Source organism: Streptopelia decaocto (assembly GCF_964273445.1).
Source record: "Streptopelia decaocto genome assembly, chromosome: 3".
Taxonomy (NCBI): Eukaryota; Metazoa; Chordata; class Aves; order Columbiformes; family Columbidae; genus Streptopelia; species Streptopelia decaocto.
Window position 1 is genome coordinate 2,370,490 of NC_138656.1, and position 26,105 is coordinate 2,396,594.

The 26,105-nt window shown below is 36.8% G+C and overlaps 2 protein-coding genes across 8 annotated transcripts in view; one reads left to right on the forward strand and one right to left on the reverse strand.

Annotated features, from left to right (window-relative positions):
- The window catches only part of VRK2 (VRK serine/threonine kinase 2), a 40,470-nt gene extending 35,470 nt beyond the window's left edge, over positions 1-5,000 (forward strand). Inside the window, exons 12-14 of the mRNA XM_082048329.1 lie at positions 1,569-1,742; positions 2,073-2,249; positions 4,390-5,000. Coding sequence (XP_081904455.1) covers positions 1,569-1,742; positions 2,073-2,249; positions 4,390-4,635 — 597 coding nt within the window. The 3' untranslated portion in view covers positions 4,636-5,000. The remainder of the gene's footprint in view (positions 1-1,568; positions 1,743-2,072; positions 2,250-4,389) is intronic.
- Positions 4,551-26,105, reverse strand: FANCL (FA complementation group L). Of its 7 annotated transcripts, none has more exons than XM_082048333.1 (14): positions 25,946-26,053; positions 23,521-23,574; positions 22,537-22,597; positions 21,599-21,655; positions 19,832-19,929; positions 17,620-17,716; positions 14,283-14,351; positions 7,911-8,061; positions 7,023-7,106; positions 6,426-6,471; positions 6,255-6,336; positions 5,548-5,664; positions 5,257-5,328; positions 4,551-4,732 (listed from the first exon to the last, which is right to left on the reverse strand). In XM_082048333.1, the coding sequence occupies exons 2-14, from the start codon at positions 23,544-23,546 to the stop codon at positions 4,697-4,699; spliced, it is 996 nt and encodes a 331-aa protein (XP_081904459.1). In that variant the 5' UTR covers positions 23,547-23,574; positions 25,946-26,053; the 3' UTR covers positions 4,551-4,696. The 7 variants fall into 7 exon arrangements, with proteins under 7 accessions (XP_081904459.1, XP_081904456.1, XP_081904460.1 ...); XM_082048330.1 differs by having other exon boundaries at positions 4,595-4,732; positions 23,521-23,579; positions 25,946-26,105; XM_082048334.1 differs by having other exon boundaries at positions 4,595-4,732; positions 22,537-22,592; positions 23,521-23,579; positions 25,946-26,025.

Sequence of the window (26,105 nt, forward strand, 5' to 3'; positions counted from 1 at the left end):
CGCTGTCTGTCGTTATCCTGGGGCTGACTCGTTTCATCTCGGCCCTCTGCATTCCCTTTCCACCTCTCCTTTTATTCACCAAACACTTCTCCCATTAAAGAGGCAACCTAAGAATAGTGGGAGCCACTACAAACAATCCACTGTCTCCTCACTTCTTGCTTATGAGCAGAATGTGACTCCAGATGACCTGTCTGATTCCACCTCTACCAGTTTGGTACACAGGAAAGAGGTGCTTTTGGGTTAATTCCCTTCTGAAGACCAGTAAACACCCGTAAGTACCAAGAAAGGGATCCTGTAACACCAGCTTCTTGAAGAGGAATTGCTAGAAAACATGAATTTTAAGATGCAGCTCCCTGTATAGTACAAGAATCTAATCGTGAGACGACATAAGAAGCCTAAGAGTGGCTACATCCTGGTTCTTTGTTTCAATCGCACACCAAACATAGATGATAAAATATTGTGTTAATTTTCAACTTTATTTACCACAGTTTTTGGAATTGGATAAATATTTTCAGCTTTTTCACCCCTGTGAAAGTGTTAGGGCCAGATGAAGTATGATAAGGCCAGCTGACTGCTTACTATGAATAACTGCATCAAAACCAACCTGTGATTTTTATTAGTATGGAATATTGTAATTTTTAGGTTCTCAGGGCTGTCTGTAGCGTTTTTTTTTTTCTGGGGTGAACTGTTTGAAAGCAGCTTGAGTTATTCAGAACAGCTAGATCTTTATGTTGCTAACCATCAGTAATTTTCACAGAGCAGAACTACGGATTGTATTCTTAAAAGGTGTTTTGGATTAAGCAATGTATGAGGTGCTAGTGGCATTTTAAACGGTATGTAGGTTTTGCAGTTTCTATCTCCTGTATGTATTTAATTTGCAGTAGGAAAAAGCAGCCCATTATTTTTTTTAGCTGCTATATTCAGATCCAGCTGCTGCATAGAGGCCCATATGCAAACGTTAGAGTTGCAGAGTTATTAGTGTGCCAAAGTACCAAAGGCATGTGGCATACAGCCTGTGTTTTGGCTACATTTGTCTTCCAAGTTACAAGAGCCAAAACCAGACATCATTTGATACTTAGTGCTTAGAGCAGCACAGGAAAAAACTTGCATTAACTCATGCAACTCTCCACTGTGTATTCCACATTTGCATTTTAGAAGACTGTAAAAGAATATGAGCCTTAACTCTTCAATTAGGTTACCGGAGCCAGAAAACTTGGTGATGATTTTAGGGAGTTTTGTGTTTGACTCAGTCCAGTGATACCGAATGCATTCAGCTCTACCTGTTAATGAAACAGTGACTTACTGGCATCATTCCCAATAAAGGTTACTAGCGAATGTTTTGAAACATACAACTCTCATTTATTTTATAGCGTACTTCCCAAATATAGCATTGCTCTAACTTTGTGCTGTTTGAAGAGGACATTTATTGATAATTCAAACACTGAAAACTATTATTTTGAAAAAGATTAAAACCTTACTCTCATTCTATGTTCCTGGTACTGAAGATGCAACATTTTTCTTTTTGAAATACTTTTTGCTAAACAAAGTTGTTCCCTGTACAATAACAGGTTCAGTTACCAAAGCCTATGCCAAAACCAGCTCAGCAGAAGCAAAAGAAGATGGAAGGTGATGAACACATGTGTCAAAACAAAGCCTGTATGGGAGTAACAGGCAAACAACTCCATGATGAAGGAAAGCCAAGTCCATTAAATAGGGTGGTTCGGCAAGCAGAGCCTCAGCAGGTGAGGATTTGTAACAACTCATGGTCTCTCCTGGGAGTTTGTCTGCTCTGTTTGCTCAGTGTCCACCTTTTGGGGTGAACAAGGAAGAAGAGTGTTCAAAAATAGCCAAGTATTATGTCACAAACTCCAGAAGTTGTTGTATGCTACTGGCTTGTGTTATTCCAAACATAAAACTCAGATTTGTCAGCCCAGGGAATAGGTGCAAACAGGGCATTGCCTTTACCTGTCTCAAGCTTGACATGTCCAAGTATTGGAATGCTACCTGTGATAAATGTGACCGTTATTGAATTCTCTTCAGCATACAGAATTCCTGTCTGTACATCCCAACAGGTTCGCTTACGGAAGCTGTCACCAAAACCAGCGCACCAGAAGCAAACCAAGGCGAAAGAGGAAGAAACGAACGGCCTGAGCCGGCCCCACGCTCGGCTGACACGTCGGCACTTCCAGCCTGAAGCAACGCCAGTTAGATTTCACACTGCAACCCAGGAGCCTGACCACCCACCAAAGGTGAGCTTTTGGTGTTACCTTTGAACAGTTGTAGTACCCAGGGAAGGAAATATCAGCTTTTCTACAAATAAGGGTTTAAAACAAAAACAAAACCCACAGACCCCCACCAAAAAAAAAACCTCAAAACCCAAACCCACAGTACCACGAAGTGCAAACTACAGGTATGTTTGCTACAAACACTAAAAGTTTGTGTATAGTTGCTTGGCCAAACAATTAGCAAACTAACACCCCATTTTCTTCTATAGTTTGGTAGTAAGACACTACACTTTGAATCTTGCACCAGCATGCAGATAAAAACATTGAGAAACTATAATCTCCCTTTATGGACTCCCCTGTTTTCTTGGTAGAAACTTCCTTCACTGGTTTCCTTTTCTATATAGTGGAAACCTTCTTTAATTAAGTTCTTAAATTCTGACTTTTTAATCTGAGGATTTTAGTAGTTAACTAACTCACCTCAAATATTACTGGTAATTTACTTCATGAAAGGGTTGAATGAATGTATTCAGTCTTACTCTTCAACTGTACATGAAAAAAATGAAACAAGGTTTTAGTAAAAATAATGCAGAATAAAGTACATGTTAGCAATCACACTGTACTCCTTTTCTATGCAGTTTATGTGTATTTTAACAAAGAGATTCTACCCTGTTTTTCTTTCATATAGAAAAAAACTTGTTAAATGAGGACAATTTCTAATAAGCACGAACCAGCAACTTTAACGATTGCTTTATTATTAATCCAAAATGCTTTGCTTCAGGCAGTCTGCTGATCACTGCCTGGAGACTCGGGGACAGGTAGGAGAAGGAAGCACAAAAAGCACAGCGGTACCTGTGAGCATCAGGTGCTAAAGTGGCGAGCAGAACAATTTCTGGAGCTGTTTTGGCTGCTAGCAAGGCAGACAGACTCTGAAAAGTCTCCGGAGCCCTGCCAGAACAGTGCCTCAAAGTAACAAACACAACTTTGGAACATGAGGATATTCCAGTGCCGCTTCCTAGCCTCAAATGTAAAATTTAAAAGATATCGGCAAAAAAAGTAGCAAATCTCTTCCCTCTTGTATATTTTATATAAAAGCTACTGTAGTCTGAAAAGAAGTAGATATGGAGAGACACCTTTAGGTTTCCAACAAGACGCAGGGAAAAAAGTTGGTGCAGCTTCCCCTGTCTACTTGAAGTGCGAGCACAGTGTGGATTGTAGATCCTGACACTGCAGAGTAACTTAGCTATTTGTGTAACATCTAGAAAACAATATGGAAACAACAAAAAGCAGAGAAGAAAAAACCTGAGCTGCCTTTATGTTGGACATAATAGTATCTTTCTATTAGATAGGGCCCACATTTCATTAAAGAAAAAGAAACAGACATGTTCGTCACTAATTGGAAAGAGGAATAAAACAAAAAGCCAGGAAACTTCTATTAGAGAAATACAGTTTAGGTTATGAATTTTCACCAGAAGAGCTGTATTTCTAGACTTGAAATCGAAGTGGGATGTACTGCTAAAAATAACATTGTGAATGGGATAATGGAAAGGAAACCAAAGGTAGGAATTTTTTGAAGAGACAGCGGAAAACACTGTCAAGTCTTGGATATGTGAGAAATAGAATGGTAGTGTTTGGGGATTATTTTCAGAGATGGAGATCAAAAAGGTAAGCTAAGGGTGACATTGATTCTGGAGACCAAAAAAACTCCAACCACTGCCTTACTCTGGCATATCTATGCTATCCGTGATAAACCAGGAGAACCTGAGCTTCACTAGGAAGTGCAAAAACTTCCACTAATTAAAATGGCAAACCAAACAGAGTAATGTCCAGGGTTTCCAGGCTGAAACTTTATTAGCAGGATGGTGTAAGGAGTGAATATATTAACATTTTTTTTTGAAACAAGTTAAAGATATAGAAGAATTTCAGTGGTTGACCTCAGTAATAAATATAGAGTATATCTCTTTAGAAGGTGTTTAACCATACTTAATGTTATACACTTAATATAAAATATACCTACAAAAATATACCTGCAAATTCTGGAGTTAAGACTTTGTAAGTATTGCATTGCTTTCTCAAGAGTAACTGAAATACCTAGATGGCATCTTTGTTTTCTAGGTCACACTTGTTCAATGTTAAGTTTATTATTACTTTTTTTTTTTTCCTGCAGCATTACACTGCAAGTGAGTTGCCACCATTCAACTCCCAAGCAATATTCTCAGAATCAAAACCAACCCACAATCAGCGCTTAGCTACAGATCATCATCCATTATCATCGCAAGAAGCTGCTTCTGGAATCACTAGTACTTCTTTATGGAGTATACTGAGGCTTGCGTTTGCTGAGGAAACATACCACTACACTATAGCTATACTTGTACTGCTGCTACTAATAGTACTTTCCTTGTATTTTCTTTGATGTCGCTGTTTCAGTGTCTTCAGTGTAAGTGCAGTGGTGTTTCCATCATGCAGGTTTTTCCTCAGAGTTTCTTCACTGAAGATTTCAGTGTCAATGGCTTGAAAAAGATTTTTAAAAAATGCTGTTAATATACATCTTTTAAAGGCAACTTCTCTCTTAACCTTTCCAAATCAGCACTCAATAATTACATATGCACTAAACTATTTGTACAAGACTATTTTGTGATATGAATGTTGGGAGGTTGTTTTTTTGGTGTGTGTGTTTTTTTTTTGTTTGTTTGTTTTGTTTGTTTGTTTGTTTGTTTTTCTTCCCCCCTGAAACTGGACCTTGCTACAGCAATATTAAAAAAGTATCATGCAATACAATGGAGTGTGTTATTTAATTATTCTGACACTAGCCTGTTGGTAACTGGTGTGTAGCTGTCTTTATACTGTTTAAACACCATTTAGGTTAATACTGATGCATTAAATGCATGGGAATTAGATGTTTTCCTCTCTTTATAATGTGCAAAGGGAAAATGCTAGCCACAAATTCTGTTGTATAACAGACGCTGTTACAGTTTTGCCTTTATTTGGCTACTACACACTATTTAGCTCCCTCATTTTCATCAGATTTCCTTACCTTGTTACAATACGGACATTCACCAAAGATGACATTAAAGCTCTGTCTGCTGGAAGGAAGTCCTTGTAGCCACTGCAACACAAGGAAGTGGATTCAAGTTCATATTTGTTTCATATCAAATTTGAGAACAATCCATTACCAGGGTTTTTTCCAAACAGAGTTTGTTTGATCAGCATCTGCCATGGTATGTGGCAAGTCAGAGTCTGTATAACCACAAAGGGGAGTGGGTTCACTTCTGTTTTCTAGAATCTGTGAGTTAATGAGCAAGGTTTGCCCCGTTAATTACCTTACCTCATAAAGGCAAGCCTGATGGAAAGGCTGTCCGCATCGAGGATCATCGCACACCTGATCAGGAGGAGCGCCAGCGAGCCGATAAGCATAGCAGATTCCACAGTCCTTGGCAAAATCCTTAAAACACAACACGTTTTAGCTTACGGTACAACTGAAAGGAAGAAAGGGGGCTGGTAACACAGAACAGATATTCATCTATTTGTCTTTGCTCCTGCATTTTTTGTTACTTAGAATTACTAACAGGTATTAATTTAAAGATTTTACAAGTGAAAGGGAAGCTAGTAATCCAGTGCTACAGCATTGTCAAAAATTAATTCCAAGTTTGTTTGAGATGCACCAGTATTTGGATGGCCTCTTGTCCCCTCTAAGCAGCTCTACTTAATTAGAACTTCAGTCATCAACATCCATAACAGAATGTTTGGATATTCCACATCTCATTAGCTACTCTGGAACTTCCTCTTTCCTTTTTAATAGTGAAGCCCATTATTAATCGCCAAACTGCACTGAAGGCCTCAGGAAAGTGTGCACCTCTAATCAAAGGTTAACAAGCTCTGACAATTGTTGCTTGAAGTTCAGAAGTCCTTATGACAATACATTAATCCAATTACCTCTCTAAGTCTCTTATTTTTGCTGGCAGTTAAAAAGTGACCACTTAAATTTTACTTATGGAGAAATTACGACTGATCATAAACGAAAAAGCAACTTACACTTTTTTCTAACACAGCACGAGATGGAAAATCAATTTCTAAGAGGTCTTGCAGGTTTTGTAATAAACTGATTTCTGGATCCCTGCAGGTAGGAGAGAGAGAGAAAAAAGTCAACACTAGGAATGGCAAACAGCACGTTGGTTTCAAACCTGTATTATTGAAGGTGCTTACCATGAGTGCATGTTGTTGTTCAGCTTAATTCTCAAAGGGTTAACCGCTGCAAACAACGGACGTAAATTATTACATCATCTTTAGGATCCCTTTGCTCCCCCACTCTCATATTTCAGCACTGAAGGGGAAGGCAGGGCTTGGGCTTTTCTTAATTATTTAAGACACCTTAGTAAAATGACTGCTCTTATTTGTTGCTTTTGGGTATTCATTACACTACTATTTAAAATATCTTACTGGTGAAGATATGATCTTATTCACCTTAGAAAGCTAGAAAAAGCTGTGGGACATGGAGTAAAGGATGTAAATATTTCCAAACATTTAGGATGTACATTAGGATGTACAAGGTATTTTTTTTTTTTTTTTTAACCCCAGAAAATTATATTAAAATGTAAAGATGATCGGGTAATCACCTGTTGGACACTGGGTTCCCTCTAAACTGTGCTAGGAAAGCACTAGAAAAAAAGTGTCTCATGGAGCAAACCAGCATGCTATGGCCTGAGGCTGGTAAAAACTCTCCTAAGCACATATTCAGCTTAATTCCCGGCTCTGCTTAAGCCAAGCTTACCCCAGAACTTACACCCGTGGCTGCTGTCTTACCATGGTCTGCTCCGAGGAAATAACACTCGGGGAGCATGTTTGGGTGCCGAGGATCTACCTCTATGTTCACCGAGACGTTGTTCCCTGCGGTGAGAAAGCAAAGGCTCTTCTCTGTATTTCAAAACAGAAATATTCACCTTCTTAAAAGGAGTTTTAAATCAGTTAATTGAGGCTGGTTTCCATTATGACAAAGAATAAAGAAGGTGGTAGGTATCCAAATTAGTTGTACAAAATATCAGTATATATTAAATGTCTACATTTCAATGGGCTGTAATTAAAAATAGCAACTAATTAAAAAAACCTGCCAGTCTTGCATTTCTTATAGACTAGTCTTAACTTTAACACTTGGACTTCTTTCTGAATAATCAGACTCAAGCTAGATGGCATCATCCATTTGAAACCTTAGTGAAATTTTAAAGGTAGTAGAGATGCAATTGTTATTAATTTCTCATCAACTTTTACAGTCAAAAAGTACAAAGACAATTTTAAACAGTAAAATCAAAGTCAGTCCCCTCCCCAGCATTCTTTCACAGATTACATTCCCCCCCCGTATTTCTAACCTCTGACAGTGGCAAGTTTCTCCTTTCCAATTACAAGACTCCTTATGACATATATATATATATATATATATATATATATATATATAAATAAAGACCTTAAAATGCCAGACATGAGCATCTGAATTAAGGTACTTTTCAGATGGTTAACACCCTAAGCCTCTTATTTCCTCTTTTATTTCTTTCTCCTTTCCACCTGCCTCTTGTAACCCCCTTTTTTCCCCCTTTGGCTGCACTCCAATATTTCCAATATTTTGTTGATAATTTATAAATACACAATATTTTCCTGCAAAGCAGCACCCCGAGTTTTAGTTCCCAAACCTTTTCATACCTATTGCGATTCTTCTTGTTGTAGCACTCCGGGTGGGATTTTCTGGCTCCAGCACCCAGGTCTTGCCATCGATTTCATCCATGGCATCCCAGAATTCTTTCAGTGATTCTAATGCCACCAGGAACTGATTGTAAATGTCTATTAAGGAGTTCTGAGAAAAGAAGACATTTAAATTAATTTTCTCTAGCTTCTACCTACAGAATATTTAAAAAACAACATGTAGGTAATTTAAGAAGTGTTAAAATCTACTGTGTCCAATGAAACATTGAACCACATAGATTTTATAATTGAATTAACACAAGCAAAGAATGGCTGTATCCTAAGTAGAGCATCAATTCTCTAATCCTGGGGGTTCTAACATGTTGTGACGTACATCCATCATACCTGCATTTAATAGAGTTTTGTACTCTTTTTCAGAAAACTTTTCTGCAAAGAGATGACAGCTATTTCTTTGCGTTTTAACTTGTAATGAACTACTGTAAAAAGAAAGTTAAAATTGTCATTATCTACTATTAAACTTCTAACGTTCTGATATTTTGTCTCTACTTCCTAAATGCACAGAAATACCCACATCACTAAAGTAGCTTATTTATTTTTTAAAGACTCTAAGAATAATGCTTACCCATGTCATCATTATCTCAAAATTAAGGAGTATAAAAACAGGTGCTTAACATTAGATTTCAAACCATGTAAATACAGTAAGAGAAGGCAAAACCATCTAATAACCAGCGGATTACACTCCAGGGATTTCAATGTTTGCGAGTGGATTAGCTGGAATCAGAAAAATCTTTCGTTATACAGGACAATCTACAGAACAGCAATGCAAAAGAAGCCTCTCAAAAATCCTCCCTGAGCACAAAAGGAATCACTGTTCTCCAAGCTGAGAGATAACCAAAATATTTCTTTTGGCTTGGGAACAAATTCTTGGGGTCCAAAAGGAAAAGCAAGAGGTGTTTTCCCATAAATAACACAATCCACACAGAACGGTTTCCTTTCATCTTTAGTAATTACGTTCTTCCTTTCTCACCTGGACAAAAAGCAGCAACTCCCGTGAACATTCTCAGATGAGGAAATTTAAGTTTTTATATCTTATGCAGACATATTTTAGAAAGAAACAGTGTAGCTTAGAAATAAAATGCTACATTTTCCCCGCTGTTATTAAATTATATTAAAGTAGGAAAGCACTTAAGCAGAAAAGTGTGAATACTGCCAATCTCCAAATGTAACGCTTATTATCTTTAAAAGCATTTTGTTACTTTTATAATACCTGAAGTGATATAATAGTGTCAGTCACTTAACCACATCTTAGAGTAGAATATCTTCATCTTAAGTACTATTATTTCCAGTATTTTAATAATTTTCACACAGTCCTGAAATGTGATCTTTTGTGCTCTGATGACACTTAAATTAATAGCATAATTTTCTGGTACTTGCAACAGTTGCTTTCCATTTTGATTTTTTACATTTTTCTATATCACATACAGATAAATCCTCTAATAATCATTTTTATCTTTATCTTCCGGGAATTCAAAGGGTTTCACTAGAAAAAAGAAACATCAAGGGATTATAACCCACAGATAAGTTTTAAAATCCAATTAATTTTAATACTAATTGTAATTTTTCAATGATGTTCCTTAAAAAGGTAGTTAAATCTCTTTTTTTTAAAACTCACTGTTCATTTGATCTTATTTGCATGCTTCATTGATGTTGCCAGCTGTCTCCTGCTATATACATAAATGCATCTATAGCTATTTAAAGACATCACATGCTTGTCATGCAAACCATGCAAACTATAACGTTCCTTTTTATTTGATTAACCAACTAATTTTTGGTCATTGCCCAACACTCTCTCAGAAAACACTGCTATAATCCTGTTGTTTGTTGGTTTACACTATGCCAAGATAGTTGTTAATAATGTCAAAAACACAAACGCTTTGTTTCTTGGTAACCTTTGTACAAATGCATTATGAAATATGTCAACTATTCTTTGGAAAAGACAGTAATAATTCAGGGTATCACCACTGGCTGCCCACCCGAGTCTAAAAAAACCCAGATGGTTACTCCATTATAAAAACAAATAGCTTGGGGGCAATTTAATCTTTCGCAACAACAGTCCAAGCTGAAACACCCTGCGTGATTCTGACCAGACCTGAGCCAAACCAACCACAGCTGGGACAAAGAAGTTTCTAAGATGAGGATTGGAGAGTCCACCATTACCAAGTTCATCATCAAAATGCATTTTCGGATCAGATGGACTCATTCTGAGTTTTCATATGGAAAAATAAGAGGCTGAGAAAATGTTCGTTTGGAGCACTCCACTTCAGATCCTTTCATCTGGCTTTAACAGTGCTGGTTTATTAGAGCATCACCCCCAGTGACCTGTGTCACAGCTTTAAAAAAACCATCAACACTTCTCCGGATTTTTCAAATTTCAAGTTGCAAGAGTAGAAAACGAGGAATACAATTAGTGCTGAGTTGTGAAAAGGCGCTGTAAGTGATGCTCAGTACAGACTGTTTTCTCGCTCAGCAAAGTATATATTCCGCCTCAAAGTCTGAAGCTCTATGAGGCAGAAATGTGATACATACTGCTACAAACTATACCAACGCAGTCCTCTGGACTGAACCGCAATTTAATGTTGATTTGGAGGGCTGTGATTCTGTGATCTTAACTTCTCAACACAGGTGTTTGTAGCCACTCAGTGAAATTGGTTATTTTACAGGAAAACAGACACGTAAACATATCAACTTTGATGATTCCCCAGCAGCTTTAGAAAACTTTGACCCAAATGTTCCCTTTGTGCTCTCAGACTGTATGTATCCGCCACTCCTTTCAACAATGGGTAGGAGATGAAGCGCTTATTTTGGGTGGTGAAGATTCTGGCCCTGTTTCTGAGGGGAACACACCTTCTTTTCTACCAGGAAAGAGGCTGCTGGAGCTTTGCAACATTTTTGTTTCTACTCTCATCTCCTCTCATCACCAGAAGCTCCTCGTGCCAATTAGGAATACGAAGGAATAGAACAAAATCACTCTACTCTTAGTTCACGTTTCTAGAGCCGTAGAGGCTGGGAAGAATTGAGGAAATCTTGAGTCTGCACCTGCCTTAAAATCCATGACGTCTTTCAGTAACTTTAATAGGTGTTATATGGAAATACTTCAAACACCCACTCCAAATCCTTGATGAACTAAACATTAATCAAATCGTAGTAAGAATGTTCTAGTTAAGGTAAATGCAGCACAATTAAAAAAATATATATCTTTATTCTGAGATTTTTTTTCTAAAATTCTTCCTAACATGAAATTGGCTTATCCCAAATTGAAACAACTGGAAACCTCCTAATGGAAAAGGTAAAGTAGGCTAAACTATAGGTGCTGTTAATTGTTTGCCCTTTATAAATTCATAGATAAAATACAGTTTAATAAAGTGAACAGTTGTTGGCTAGAAAAGGGATCACCTGTATCACCTAAATAATTTATGCCTTATAGGGAAACAATTTATTTCTCTCTAACAGAAGTTTTAACAATTTTCCCCTCTCCTTAGCACAAATGAAACCGAGACCAAACACTCTGAAATCTTTAGCAAGTGTTTTGTCAGCCATCTCTGGCTTTTGTATTTATAGGTGCATTTAAAGCTTGTGTCTGTGAAGCCCATTTGCTAAGAAAAAGCACAATTATGATGCATTTTCCTGGATTTTCATTAAAATATCCAAACAATCTCATTCATTCCACTTTACCTTCTGAATTTTATATTAGTTCATCGTTGGCTGGCTGCATGACCTCATTAGTCATTAATTTCCACTCTCATGACCTTCATGTAGCCAACCAGGTGGGCAGTGGTCAGTATAGAAACACCACCCTGATGTGAGGGCAGCAGAATATAGATGCATTAAAACTGCAGAACGTATGCTGAAATGCGGAGACAGCACATTTATCTGGTTATTTAGGAAAAAAAGAATAGAACTGAAATACATAGATGTTCTTGCGCTTGTCATTGAGAAGCACTCTGCATTTATTTGGCACTTACAGCAGTAGCAGCAGCAGCGGCATTGCCCTTGGTGCTGATTTCTTACTACTCTAAAATGTCTCCTCTGAGCCAGAATCCACTGGCTGTTGCTGCTCATGCTGTGAGACACCTGCACTGGCTACCAGGCTTGTCATGACGCACAAAACCCTGCCATCTTCAGCTTGACATTGTGCAAGTTATAATTATTCATCCAAATGAATATGTCAGAGCAGCAGCGGCAGACCTCTCATCAGAGCAAAAGAAAAATACATCAAAACATTATCAACCCAGCAGGAAGACAGGGACCATAAGGAAAATTACCCATTTTTAATATGGATGCCATAAAGCCATGTCTATTATTATACAGAGAAAAAAAAAAAAAAAAAGAATAAAGAAAACTCAACCATCCAACAACCCCTCAAGTTTCAAGTCCATGAGCACTGAAAAGAACCTGAAATAGGCAACAACAGCACACACAGGGGGGTGGAAAAAAAAATCAATTACCTGAAATCTATTTATATTTTCTTTCATGGGAGTTTATATTCTAGTGCAATTGCATAATTTTAATTAAGGCTTGATAGTTTATACATTAAGTATGACCAACAAATATTAAAATTTGAGACGTATCAGTACCAAAACTTTTACTGGAAAACAGGCAGAGCATGTTCTTTTTCCCTCTTAAGAACTAAAATTTTCAGCCACTTCAGGACCTGCTAAATTCTGCTATCAGTGGTGTTTCAGTATTATCTAACCTTAACCCCCCATTTACCACAGCACAAAGACTACTCACTGCAATGATTTCCATGCATTTTGAAAATAAATACAATTCAGACAATTACTATTCACATTATTTTCCCCAGACATGTTATGTTCATGTCACCCACACAGATAAGGTTAATTTTCAAAAACTACTGTACAACTAAATGTTTCTATCAGCATAATGCACAGGTGCCTGGTATTTGGTTCAATAATATAGCAGACTATCCGCAGCAAGAATTAGTATCTCATGATTTCAAAACATACATGTTCAGATAGTCTGCAGGTAATTCTAACTGTAAGCATTAAAATGTCATATTTTTAACATTAGATTTTTACTTGTAGTGTCAATATTAATATATTCACTCCCATCTTCAACTTGTCGAAGAAGGCTGCTTCCTATCATGCTTTTCAAGAATATTTTATTAAAACATTAGTCCAGCTAGTAGCTTTGAAGTGACTAACAGTAAACACAGAGAGGCAAAGACTGCCAGGGATATTTGAAATGTTGTTAATTTGTGGCAACATGTACTGCAAGGTCATAAAATTAACAAAACACTATTAAAAGTATGTATGAAGTTCGAGGTTAGAAACACAACTTGAAATCCTGCTTGTAGTATATGGAATCCAGTGCAATTTAAGGTAAAACCAATATCTGTTTAAATTGTTCCAAACCACAGCAGAGAATTGACATCTAAAATTACATGCAGAACTAAATAAGTTTTTCATTTGCAATGGTCCATTCTTGCAGTTATTTCCTCCAGCTCTCGCCTTGGAGGACCTGAGGTGACACACAAAACCTTGCGCTTTGCAGTCAAAGTTCTGTGCCCACCTTCCGTTCATTCTGATTCAACCTTTCAGCCCTGTTCCCTATGTAAACTTAGTACCATAAAGACAGGCTTTATTGATGAGAGCTAAAATTATGAAATCTAAGTAAAATCTATTTTCCTGAAACAAATGAAATTAAACATCAACTATTTTCTAGAGATAATTCAAATTAACTCCTAAGCAGTCACATTTAAATCCATTTAATCAATGGATTTAATCCATTTAATCATTTAATGCACTATTAAGAAAAAAGATACATGAAATAATGCAAGAGAGACTAAAAAAAGGCAGTGGCTCCTGGTTCTTTATATTAACAGTATCGGTTACACTATGAAATCAGAACTCTATTAAGTACTTTCCTGTTGTTATTTTGATTGCAAGTGAACAAAATTTATTATGTTATGGAAACTATAGAGGATAACAAACTGGGGAACAACCTTTTTATTTAATGTCTGTCAACTACAGACAGTGCTTCTTTTCTATAAGACAATTGTTTCTTGTGTATGTATTTTCCTAATATCATTCCTAAAGATAGTTCAGATGTATGAACTGCTTAAGAAAAAAAAACAGACAGTATGACTGCAAAACATGTAACTACACGGCAAGGAGAATATTTAAAACAGTATCATAAGAAATATGAAGTTCGGTATTATTATATGAGCATGTGTAGAAGTGCACACTGGGAAAAAAGCTAGAGGTAAAAAATAAAGTCCAAGCCCTCATTACCACCTACACATTGCATATGTATCTCAGTTATTAAAAAAACATGCACGGTACAGCAGTTTACCTGGGGCATCCAAGAAACAGCAAACTGAACAGGAAAATCCACAAGGCAATCCGGTGGTTCTGTTGGATACTGAGGGAAAGAAAATACAGGTGTTAGGGGTTTTTTAAGCGATTTGAAGTCAGACTGATCCTAAGCTGCCAAATTCGATAATAAAATATGAGCACTTCAAGCATCTTGAGAACTTGGTTCTTAGAGGAAACTGTATGTAGAGCATTTTCAGCAATGGTTATTAATGTTACTTATCATTTAGAGAAGAAATCTACATGTAAACAGTTTTTATTTACCAGTTTTTAGTAAAGACAGAAAAACCAGAGTTTTCTCTGTTCAGTGTTAAGAGACACATCAAAAATAATTTAAGACAAAAAAAGATCAAATATTAAAAAAGAAAATTCTCCTTGGTTACCTCCAACAACAAAACCACAACAAAAAACCCCCACCTTTCAATTTCATTTAAACTAGAATATCTGCTCCGATTGGCAACATTTTTTGTTTTGGAACTGAAAGTAATCAGATAAATACATAACTGTTTAGAAAGAGAACATACACCCTAAATGAAAACAGCTACTCATCCCCTCCTCAAATTAAAAGGTATCAATGAAGGAAAGAAAAAATAGCTGTATCTAGAAAACTGAAACTACAAAAATGTTTGATAACTCTAAAAATAACCACTGACTATTCCTTACAGTAGTAAATCTGTTGCTGTTCAGCATCCAATATGAAACCTGGAAAAAACTGGTATTTTCTGAAAAATAAAGTAGCAAAGGAAAGAAATATCTAATAACAAATAAACTGTCATTTCTAAGAGCACCTATCCAAAATTTTATTCTCCTGAGAAGCTCCCTCCTTTAGTCCTACGCAGCCTTTCAAATCCTACCAGCGATGTACACGGTGGTTTTATAGAAATTGTATTAGTATTGCACAAAATGCCAACACAAGAAAATGTTACAGATATTTATTTGGGGAGATTTCTGAAAAAAAGCCCCATCTTAAAGACAGTTAAGACAAAAAGGCGAAGTTGAGCTGTGCTGCTTGCCATAACTGTTCTCCATCCAAAGTCAACCTCCTGACATAGACGTTGTCCTTATTTACCAGACATCTGGCAATTAATTTATCAGAGCTTTTTAAATGTGTCTTCATTTTATGTAAAATGTAATTCTACAGCAGTTAGTTCATAATTGTTCTCTATGGCAAAGAGCAAAAAAGAGGCACAGCATCCATTCTTCACTGCTTTGATTTTAATAATAATCTAGTGGATTTATGGATTTCACGGAAATTTGTTCAAACTTGGTTTTTCATTCGCCTTCATTTGTGGTTTCTGTTAGGTATCCACTTTCTGAAAACAACTCCTACAATCTGAATATCTCATGCTTTATCATTTTATCAGATTGGAAGCAGACAAGTTAAAAACCAGTGACAGAGCACAGCTCATTTGGACAGGAGCAGTTACAACTTGGAAATGTACATCCACAAAAGCTATTAGAGTTTATTTTACTGTAGCGTTACTGATCTTGTATTGTAGGCATTGTACTCTTAGTGTTTTTGTCGTGTAGGTATTATTTTCCATGAAATATTTCAATGCTTGCATAAAAATAAACTTGTTTTCAAGGTATAAAAATATGCCTAGAATGAACTAAGTCACAACAATTTTTCCATAGGATTGGTTTTAAATCGTAGTGGCATTAGTCGATTATGTGTTTACTTTCTTGGTAAGTAAATTCATATAACGCAGTTTTTGTAGGGTGCCTTTGAACAACTGCTTGCAAACAGATTCTACTAACTTTCTATCACTTAAAATACACAAACCAAAAAACGTTCAGCACTTTTACCCTGCATTTTAAGTCAAATTTTCTTTAAGAGCACAATATTGTACTGTGCACTGGATAATAGCCAAGAACTACAAAACAACAATTCTGTACATATGTACACAATGCTTTTAGACCCCACTGAGTAAAATCCTTTAGAAAACAAGGCAAATGATTTCCCGGGAGATAGTATATTAAAATACTATACCAGAGCATATCAATGACATCATGTTATTACAGTTATATTCAAATTTATATGTCTGGAATCATCCAATTATTCTTTAGAATAATTTAAGCAATTATTAAACATAATATTCTTATTGCATTTTTGAGCACGCAGCTAACTTTATCTAGAAAAAGTATTTTCATAACCCTTGCCAAATCATTCCGATAATTACCAAAGCACTTTGATTACTACATGGTGCGCAAATTCTTGCGGTGGCCTGTTTGAACGCTTGGGATCTGAAATGGCAAGAACCCAACCAGCTTCCCATGCGATACAAAATGAACTCTGATAAATAAAATCCAATGTATTTGATTTTATACTTGCAAAGATGCACACTTTGTTTTCAGAAAACAAAGGCTGACCAAACCGATCTGCCAGAACATAGACAAGAGCCAGCGATGTGTACTGGGGAGGAAAGGTTCAGCTCACATACTAACCTTAACCAAAGCAACAGTGTAACAAAAATAAGTATACTTGTATTAAAGCAGGTTACAAGAAGAAATCCCTTCAAAAAAGCAAAATCTTTTCAAATGTATTAGGTACGTCTATCAAGGAAAATCAAATCCCCACGTCACCAAAACCACATTTTGCATATGAACTGCCTCTCATGGCAAGTTTAAATGCCAGACGTGTTTTAAAAAGGACAAGCAATTGATCCTTCATAATAGCAATCACTTGGAGAAAGTCTGACAAGAGACTTATGCCCGGAAATGAGAAATTCTATGAAGAAAAACTGCAATTTGAATTCGGTTCTAAGTACTAGGAAGAATTACCATTTTCCTGCTTCTGCACATGCCATAGATTTGCTTTGCAAGCACTGCCAAAATCAGCCAATTATTTAGACTAAAAAAGCAAGATTTTTTTAAAAATAAGGAATTCTACTTCCATAGTTAGTTTTTCACGAATCGTTCTATCTATAGCTTTAACAGTAAGGCTTCCTAAGGAAGCAACCCAGCATCCTCTGATTCTTGTTATATGCATAGTCTCTGGATGGAGTGATAATGAATGAAAGTCTCCCAAATGGCTTTGTCTGTAACCCAGTAAAATAACTACAGTATCATAACATGTTTTTCATGTGATGCACAGTTTCATATGAAAAGATTCTTACAGATAATAATAATGCAATATTAATTTTAAATTAAGTTAAAGTCTCAAAACTCTCTAGAAAATATTTCTCAAAAAAACCCCCCCATTATCTTGCAGAACAGACACAGTAACAAATAAACCAGGTCTCTAAAACCCTTACGAGTTAACAAAAATCCATTTATTTCAAGGAAGCCTTAAAATATTTTCTCCCGCATAAATTCACCTTGGCATTTAACTTCAGAATGATGAGATGCTGTCGACCACAGGAGTCTTCAGCTTTTAGCTTGACTGTGGTAAGACCAGTATCCACATACGCGACTCTGAAAGAGAAGAGAAACAGCATTGTAAGAAATACAGTTTGAAACATCTGCAATACTCCTATTAGTCTGTTACAAATATTAATCAGAGGAAGTCCTACATGCCAACCATTTCTGCTGGTCTAGATTTACTGCTGTTAATACACCAGCCTACTGCTTAATGCAGTCATACATCTTGGGGTTATTTACAGCTTGTGTCAAGGCTCATGCTGTGGTCAGTGAGCACTGTGTTTCAGTTTTCCATCACTGGAACCTTTGACACACACAGCATGTTCCTGTCAGCCTCTACTTATGTACACATTAAACTTCCTGTCAAATCTTTGATCCATTTCTGCAGTTTCTTACTGTATGAGACTTTTATGCTCTTGATTTGCTTTTCTCTTCAATGAACTTCTCTTTTATTATCAATACTATTATTGTGGAAAATTCAGTGGATATTGGTTCATATTCTGAAATTGATTTTCTGCAGAAAACAGTACTGAACAGGTACAAAATGAGTTATTTATGATGATTTGCCTTTGTTTCATGACAGTTTTACACAGTACACATGCACCCAAGCAAGTAGCAAGTACATACTAAATGTAAATAAGTTTTAAAACTTCTGACATAATCACTGACTCTTTGCTTAAGATGTCACTGATTTGTGCTTCCCACAACAAAGAAGATGGATACAATTATAAAATACATTGTTCTCTAGAAATATGTTCTGCTGAGTAGTTTCAACAACTCCCCAAAGGTCCAAACTTTTCCCTATTTACCAGTGAAACAGGCACGTGGATATTTTGGCATTTTTACTATGTCATTGTTGTGTAAAGATAAAAAGCAGTCCAAGATTATTGTACAACTTATCACCTAGATGGATGGAAAGGCCTATGAGAGCTCAAAGACAGCATCTGCTTCCTGACCTAAGTAAGATATTTTTTAAACCAATACATACTAGCCCAGTCATTTGAGCCAGAATGTTGGGAAAAATGGTTCTCTTTCAAGTGAAATGGGCAACAGAGTTGAGACACCTGCACAAGGAAAAGCAGACATACACCAAAGGGTGTGCAGACTCCTAGGAAGGAAGGGAAAAGAAAAAATTATCTACATAAATGACACAGCCTCAAGATGAAGGAACTGAAAAAAACAGCTGGAAAAAGCAATAGTGGTAGTAAGTAGGGAAAGTGATATATTACTCCATGTTTAACATTGAGTAACTTTAATGCAATAGTCTTTACAGATTCCTGGGAGTATTTTGACACCTCTCTTCTCTACACCAGCTGAAAAAAATACAAGTCTTGATAAAAGTGTAACTCAACTGTAGCCAATGAAACTCAATTTATTTAGAAAGAATTAGAGCATTCTTCCTCTAACTGAAAAAAAAAAAAAAAATCTCATTACTCCTGCTTTATTCTAACTTTACCCAAAAATTATATCACAGGGTTTTATAAAGATCAGAAACTACCTGTATCTCACCCCTCCATGTACTGTCACCTGGGGTGGGGAAATCCCAAACCTGGCTGGTTTGGACTTCTGGATTTACAGCTTTCAAAATTCTCCCCTCAACTCACATAATTTTTTTTGTAGATTTACCTTTTGTGGATAACTATGGGTTAGGGATAGGGATAACTATGTTATTCCTTTGTCTAAGGAGATCTTTGTGCTATAGAGAGCAAGACAGAACTGTTCTTTAAAAATAATTATTCTAGTTCTAAAAAAACGTATGAACTGTTTTTATGAAAGCATAAAGGTACATGATGATCAACCATAGCATATAGGAATAGTCAAAAAAGCTGTAAAAAGTAGGGGAAAGAAGAAAAAGGAGAACTATAAAGTTGTATTAAATGTTTACTATACCAATAGTTTATAGGTCAAAGAAGAATTGATTTCTTGGTAGTAGCATCTCACCTTTCAGCTCAGTTATTTGAGACTGAAAACACACTTTCAGTTGGTACAGCTTTGTTGTGTTTTTTTTTTTTTTTAATTAAAAACAAAGCAGCACTGTTTTTAAAGTAAAACAGTTTCTGAACAGGATAAATTAAGAGAACAAGTACATTTGATATGTTCAAACCTCAAATACAAAAGAAGAACAGATATTCTAAAGGTAATGTCTGTTAAGAAATAAAATAAACATACTTATTCCAACCCAATGTTTCTAGATCTCTGACAAGACAGGAGTAGTACTCTGGCGGCCGTGGTATATGCAGGTCTTGTGTATTCCTTAGAGCAATTTCCTATTTAAAAGAACATTAAAAACATCATTAAGAGAGATTTCAATATTTTTGCATCTATTTAGTCATGTGATTTTTGCAATTCATTCAAAAATATTAAGCTTATGTAAAATTAACTGTACACTGCATTTGTTTTGTTATAGCCTCCAGCTAAAGCAGACAAAGAAGCTGTTTGGTAAATTACTTCAGATACTGGTAATGAAAACATCTGCAATTTAAAAAAATCACACAGATGTTGACAACATAGTCTTCAGATGCAAATATCAAATGTGCCTTTTTTTCAGCTAGTAAATTTGAAGTCAAACATCTTGACAGAAAGAACATTTCAAAATAAGGTTCTGTTAAGCCCACAGCTGTGTCCTGGGTTCCACAGCCACAAAAGACGACACATATATGAAATCCTCATATTATTTTTAAGTAGCTATATACAACTTTATATAGCAATTAAAAGAAAAAAATAAATCTATTTCTCGGTTTTAACATTAAAAAAAATCACAGAAAGTAAGTTTTGGTACAGACATCTATCAACTATGTCCTAATACCTCAAAAAAAAAGTTTAACAAAAAGGTAATGCCACGCTACAGAGAAAAACAAAACCAAACCGTATGTTCTACATTTATGTTGTACTACTTGTTCTTTAGAAGTGTACTTAAGTTTAAATTATGCTTACATGACAAGTAAATTAATAAAGTTTATAATGAAATTATTAGTAATTTAAAATAAAAGCATCTTTAACAAAACAACTAAAAAAATCAGTATAACAATCCTTTCTGCCCAGTTCTCCCACAGTGTCTTCTGTTTTTACTATCTGCACTGAGGATTACTATTTTACTCTTTTGATTTAATTATACTTTCATTGCACTCCTGTTTTCTGAGTGCTTGTGTATCCAGGCAAATAGATTGGAATAACTATTGTTAAATATTCCAAAATAGCCACATGTAGACATTCTTATTCAGTCCCGTTCCAAGTGCCTTTGCCTGGTTTAGTGTAATCCAGTTTGGCAGGGATTGAACCAATACTGAGGAAAGGTGTTCCTGCCTTAGAGCACGAATGTAATACCAAGAAGGTATTTTTGTTGTTGTTTTGAAGAATACTTACTGTGTTTTATTTCTAAGTTAAGTAGGTTGCAGCAAGTAACCTTTGACACGAAATTGTCGATTTTGTGTTCTTAACTAAAGACTTTATTACTTTTCCATCCCAGATTAGAAATTTTTTTAAAAACAGAGTAAACAGCAGTCTTGAAACTATAAAACAAGCTTTCTGCATTTATTGGTCAAGTCGTCACATAGGTGAAAACACCTTCAGCAATCCACTGACTGTATAAGCTTTTTTTGCCACCTGAAGAATACCAGGAATTCCAAGAAAATAATTGTAAAGTGCATGGCTCTATACTGATGTCCCTGGCCAGGATTTTAATTTTTCTATAACACTCCAATTTCCAAAGAACACAGTCACTTAAAATCCTAAATAATATTTATACAAATATTGCACAAACAGCATACACATGATATGCCCCCTTCTAAAGCAAACAAATAAACCCCAGCAAACCAAAACACACACACACACAAAACCCCCATAAATCCATCTATCAAACCACAAACTGTTAGAAACTGAAAGTGAAAAACGAAGTTATAAGAACATCCCTTCTCCCACATACATTCTGTCACTTACCAAAACAGTTTTCAGCTCCACCATAAAACTGACAAGATCTGGACAGCTGTGCAACCTCTGGAGGGAACACAGAATCAACTTGTTTTCTTCAACTGAGAACATTTAGTGGTAGACAACTCAAACCTAACTATTTTTCTAGCATTGTCAAACCAGTGAACATAAAAGAACATGTTTCAATATTTCAGTCACAGAATAAACCTCCCAGAATACAGGGACCTTACTGAAAATTAACCATTCCTTTTGTCACATCACATGCCGTTACGCATTTCGATAGTTTATGAAGACTTTACACTTTATGTATTTATGAAGATATTTATAAAGACTTTGGTCTTCACCAATGAGAACAGAAGCTTTAGAATAACTCAAAAATGTTCTTGATTACATTTCCTTTGAGAACTCTCCAGACCTGTCTGCTTCTCGATGCCGTCCATGGTTAAGGATCCCTGTCTATCTTCAGATGTGGTACATATTTACACTGCCATTTCCTCAACTCTGTGTCCATGTCTACTCCCTAGTTAGGAGCTCACAGTCCGTGAGACTGTCTACAACACAGAATGAGCTAGATTTATCAATAATCAACGTGAATTATCTTCTTTGCATTATGAACAGCTTGTAAAAAATATATCTATTAAAACCAGAAAACAATAATCTAATTGAGAGATTATAGAAATATTTCAGTAAAATGTCAGCAGACATTCATTAAAAATTGTTCTAGCTCAATCTTCAAAAAAATAAAGCTTGAAGAAAAATAAATATTTACTAAATTCTATCCATCTCTCTTTAGGTCGACCTACAAATCTTCAAGCCTTTCAAAATGAATCTTGGCATCACAATGCAAGGAGAGTTCTTTAACACTTTCAGAATTGGTATGCAAGTACCAGCTTTTTGAAATTATAATAAGCATACGTGTAACAGAAATTATTTGAAATGTTGTATACCTGCTTTAAAATATGCCGATATCCATGCAGTATCTTCTTTAGGTGCCAGCTACACTCTATACTAGACAAACAGTACTTTGTGTAAATTTTAAATTCACAGTACATAATTTTTAGAACAGATCAGAAAGCCTGCTACACCACAACATAAAAGTTTTCTTCAAAAAACAATACTTCAAAATTTATTTGAGTTTTCACATTCAAAGTCATGTAAAACTTTCAAATGTCACTATCCCAAAGCCCATTAAAAATTAAACATTTACTTACAAAAGCCTCTGTTCTTTGCTGAAAACAACAACATAATTCTTGCAAGCTAATATGCCTTCATAAAATATACCAATATTTTAAAATTATACCCTGAAAATGTCAAAGTTACCTGTAATGCGGTTTTAAGTATCCAACCTAGAATATAATAAAGCTATGTAATACCACATCTGCTCACTATGGCCTAGGCAGAAGTGCGGAATATGACAGTAAAGCCTAATGCAAGTCTGTGTGCATGCACACAATACACCCCCCACAAATTACCATGATAAACACTCACAGTAATAAGAACAGAGATTTTAAAGAAAATTGGGTGACGGAAATTAACACATATTGGCAGGAAAGAGAAAACTTGAAGCATACAATTGCTTAAATTTACAAACTTGCACTGAATTTTCGGTTTCCCAAATGGTAACATATAAATAATCTGATTTAAATGAACATTTTTTCCAAGTACATTGATTTATATATAAATACAACCAATTAATTACAACAGGTTTCAAAGTTAATTAACAACAAAATATTTTGATACAGGCAAATGTTTATTGTCAGTGTTTGTTAACACTGACGCTGTACAATTTTGTTTCAAGGTTAAGTGAAATCAGTAAGAATTAATTACCAATATTGATATTGGAAAAAATAATAATTCATATCCACATCACTTATAGCAAAATAAGCTTTTGTTACATACACTTGGAAATTGCTTCCATAAAACTATCTTACCTTGCATTTTTCAGTTGCAAATCCATTGGTAACAGTATCCTGATACGGAAGTCTCTACCCTTGAAAATAAACATTTAGTTAAGAGTAAGGTCAGCAAAGAAAAATAGTTAGACACTTGTAGGAAGTATTCCCCATAAGACTAGCTGCTAAGACATAAAGTTTGTCTTATGTGACTTTCAGGAATATTATTCAGAATTTCTTTACTTAGGACAAAAAGCAGCATGTGTGACAGGTAGAAATAAAGCTGATTTTAACTCTGAAGTTGTAACACTCTCGATCTCCAACTCACAGAATTCAGTAAAAACCTCATCAGTGCACCCCATTTGATAAAGCAGAAATAACACCTTTTAGAAGAAAACCAAACATTGTCCAAATCTGGACAAAACCAAGAAGTATAATTTAATCCAAGCCATGCTGAAGTATGTGAAAGTCTGTCCTCAAGTCCAAACAGACTCTTACCATAAAAGTACTACAATAACAAGAAACTTGGGAACTGATCCGCAACACATTTCAGTAAGGTTTTGGAAACTGTAAACAAAAACAATCCCAAGTACACAAATGTAATTTTTTTTCCCATTAGTGCAATCCATATGGGGCAGCTCCTAAATGTCACCTACTTGTGTTTTCACTTATTATCCCTATTTATCATCCTCCTCCTACTTTCTTATGGGAGGATCAAAATAAAACTGAAATAAAAGAGGTTTGTGAGTAACTCCTTCCTGAAGTGAAGAGGGCAGTTAACTCATCTCCAAACTTTTATTCCAGACTCTGTTCCAGCTCACCATTCCTTGAATTGTGTCTACAAATTCTGAGGTTTCTTCAGCAGGAAGAATGAACAAGATTTCCTCCTGTGATTAGATGACTGCTACAGTGAATAGAATCATAGAACAGTTTGGGTTGGAAGGAGCCTTTAAAGCCCAACCAGTGCCACCCCTGCCATGAGCAGGGACAGCTTCACCAGCTCGGGTTGCTCAGAGCCCCATCCAGCCTGGCCTGGGACGTCTCCACCTCTCTGGGCCACCTTGTTCCAGTGTTTCACCACCCTCAGTGTAAAAACTTCTTCCTCGTATCTAATCTTAATCTACCCTCAGTTTAAAACCAACACCACTTGTCCTATCGCCACAGGTCCTGCTGAAAAGTCTGTCCCATCTTTCTTATACACCCCTTTTAAGTACAGAAAGGCCACAATAAGCGTTCTCTTCTCCAGGCTGAACATCCCCACGTCCAGCTGACCATGCTAGAGGATCTCCAGAGGTCCCTTTCAGTCTCAGTGTTCCTGTGATTCTCACAAGCAAAAGCCAGATACCAGTTTCAGAGCAGAATACAGCCCATTGGCATCACTTGCTTCCAAACGCCTCCAAATCTAATGATTACTGCCTGCTTAAATTAAGCACATAACCTCAGACTTGGCTACATTGTGGCCTTAGCCCTAATCAAAATATCACATCTGAGAGCAGATGCTCACCTCATGTCTTAACCTTTGCATTAACTCCAGGATACATTCTAACACACAGGGCAATTCAAAACTTGCAGCTGCTAGAACAATGCAAATATAAACATATGCTTGCAAATGTATTGTGAAAGTTGAATGAGTCACGAAAACACCCCCTAATTTTGACAGCAAAACTTCTCTGAAATGCAAAACAATTTTGAAAATGCAAGTGTGACCCAGCCCACGTCTTTTGACTTATTTTTATGGTAAGAAAATCCCATGCTATTTCTAAATGAAAATACACCTGTTAGGAGCTGTTTCTGTGGTCTGTGTGCAGCAACCTGTGCGAAATTTCAATGAGACGTGGCTGCAGTGTCCCTGCACAGTGTCTTTGATGGCGAAGCTGGCTTAAAAGTGTTCACTGTCAACCTGTCATAGCTCTTCACCAGACTAACTAATTAACTGATTTCACAGTATCATGTCCATGCTGTTCTCCCTGCTCTGCAATTTACCACATCCTCTTAGAGATGATGCAGCTGCTTAAGCTGAAACCTCATAAAAACAGTAAGAGGAAAGAAAAAAAAAGCTAAAATTAGTAATTTGTTTTAACCTTTACCCTAGGTCAAGAGTTCCGGCACATTGATTCCGCTGACAAAACACTTGCCAGCACAACAAACGCAGCCCACAAGGCACCGGCGAGAGCAGCAGCAGCTCCGCGTCCCGCAGCAGTGCGAACCCGCGGGATCGCGATGTGGCCGCCTCTGCACAGCGGCCCGAGGGCACAGAACAGCCCGCGGTGCCTCCGCTCGGGCCCCCGACGTTTCCTGCTTCACGAACCCGGCGGCTCCGCGCTCGGCCGAGCAGCTGCCGGCCCCGGCGAGGGGAAAGGCGGGAAGCGCTTTCCCCCCTCACAGCCCCGGGGCCGTCCGCCAGCGCAGGAGAGGCTGACGTGCGATAACGGCCACCGGCCAAGCGGCGCGCGGGCCCCGGTACCTGCGCGGTGACGAAGCCCTCGTACGCCGTCCCCTCGCGGTTCAGCGGCAGCAGCAGCGGGCACTGGCGGAGCAGGGCAGCCCCCGCGCCCGCCATGTCGCTCCACACCGCTCCCGTCCGCCCGTTCGAATCCGACGCGCCGCCGGGCGAGGCCACGCCC

Excerpts from the sequence above, each read along its gene's own strand:
- FANCL (XM_082048330.1), bottom strand. The coding sequence starts at position 26,041 with ATGGCGGGCGCGGGGGCTGCCCTGCTCCGCCAGTGCCCGCTGCTGCTG. Across the intron at positions 21,656-22,536 it reads ATCGGCATATTTTAAAGCAG|AGGTTGCACAGCTGTCCAGA; the intron begins GTATACAACATT and ends TGTTCCCTCCAG. Across the intron at positions 5,329-5,547 it reads ATCAGGCTTGCCTTTATGAG|TGGCTACAAGGACTTCCTTC; the intron begins GTAAGGTAATTA and ends CTTGTGTTGCAG.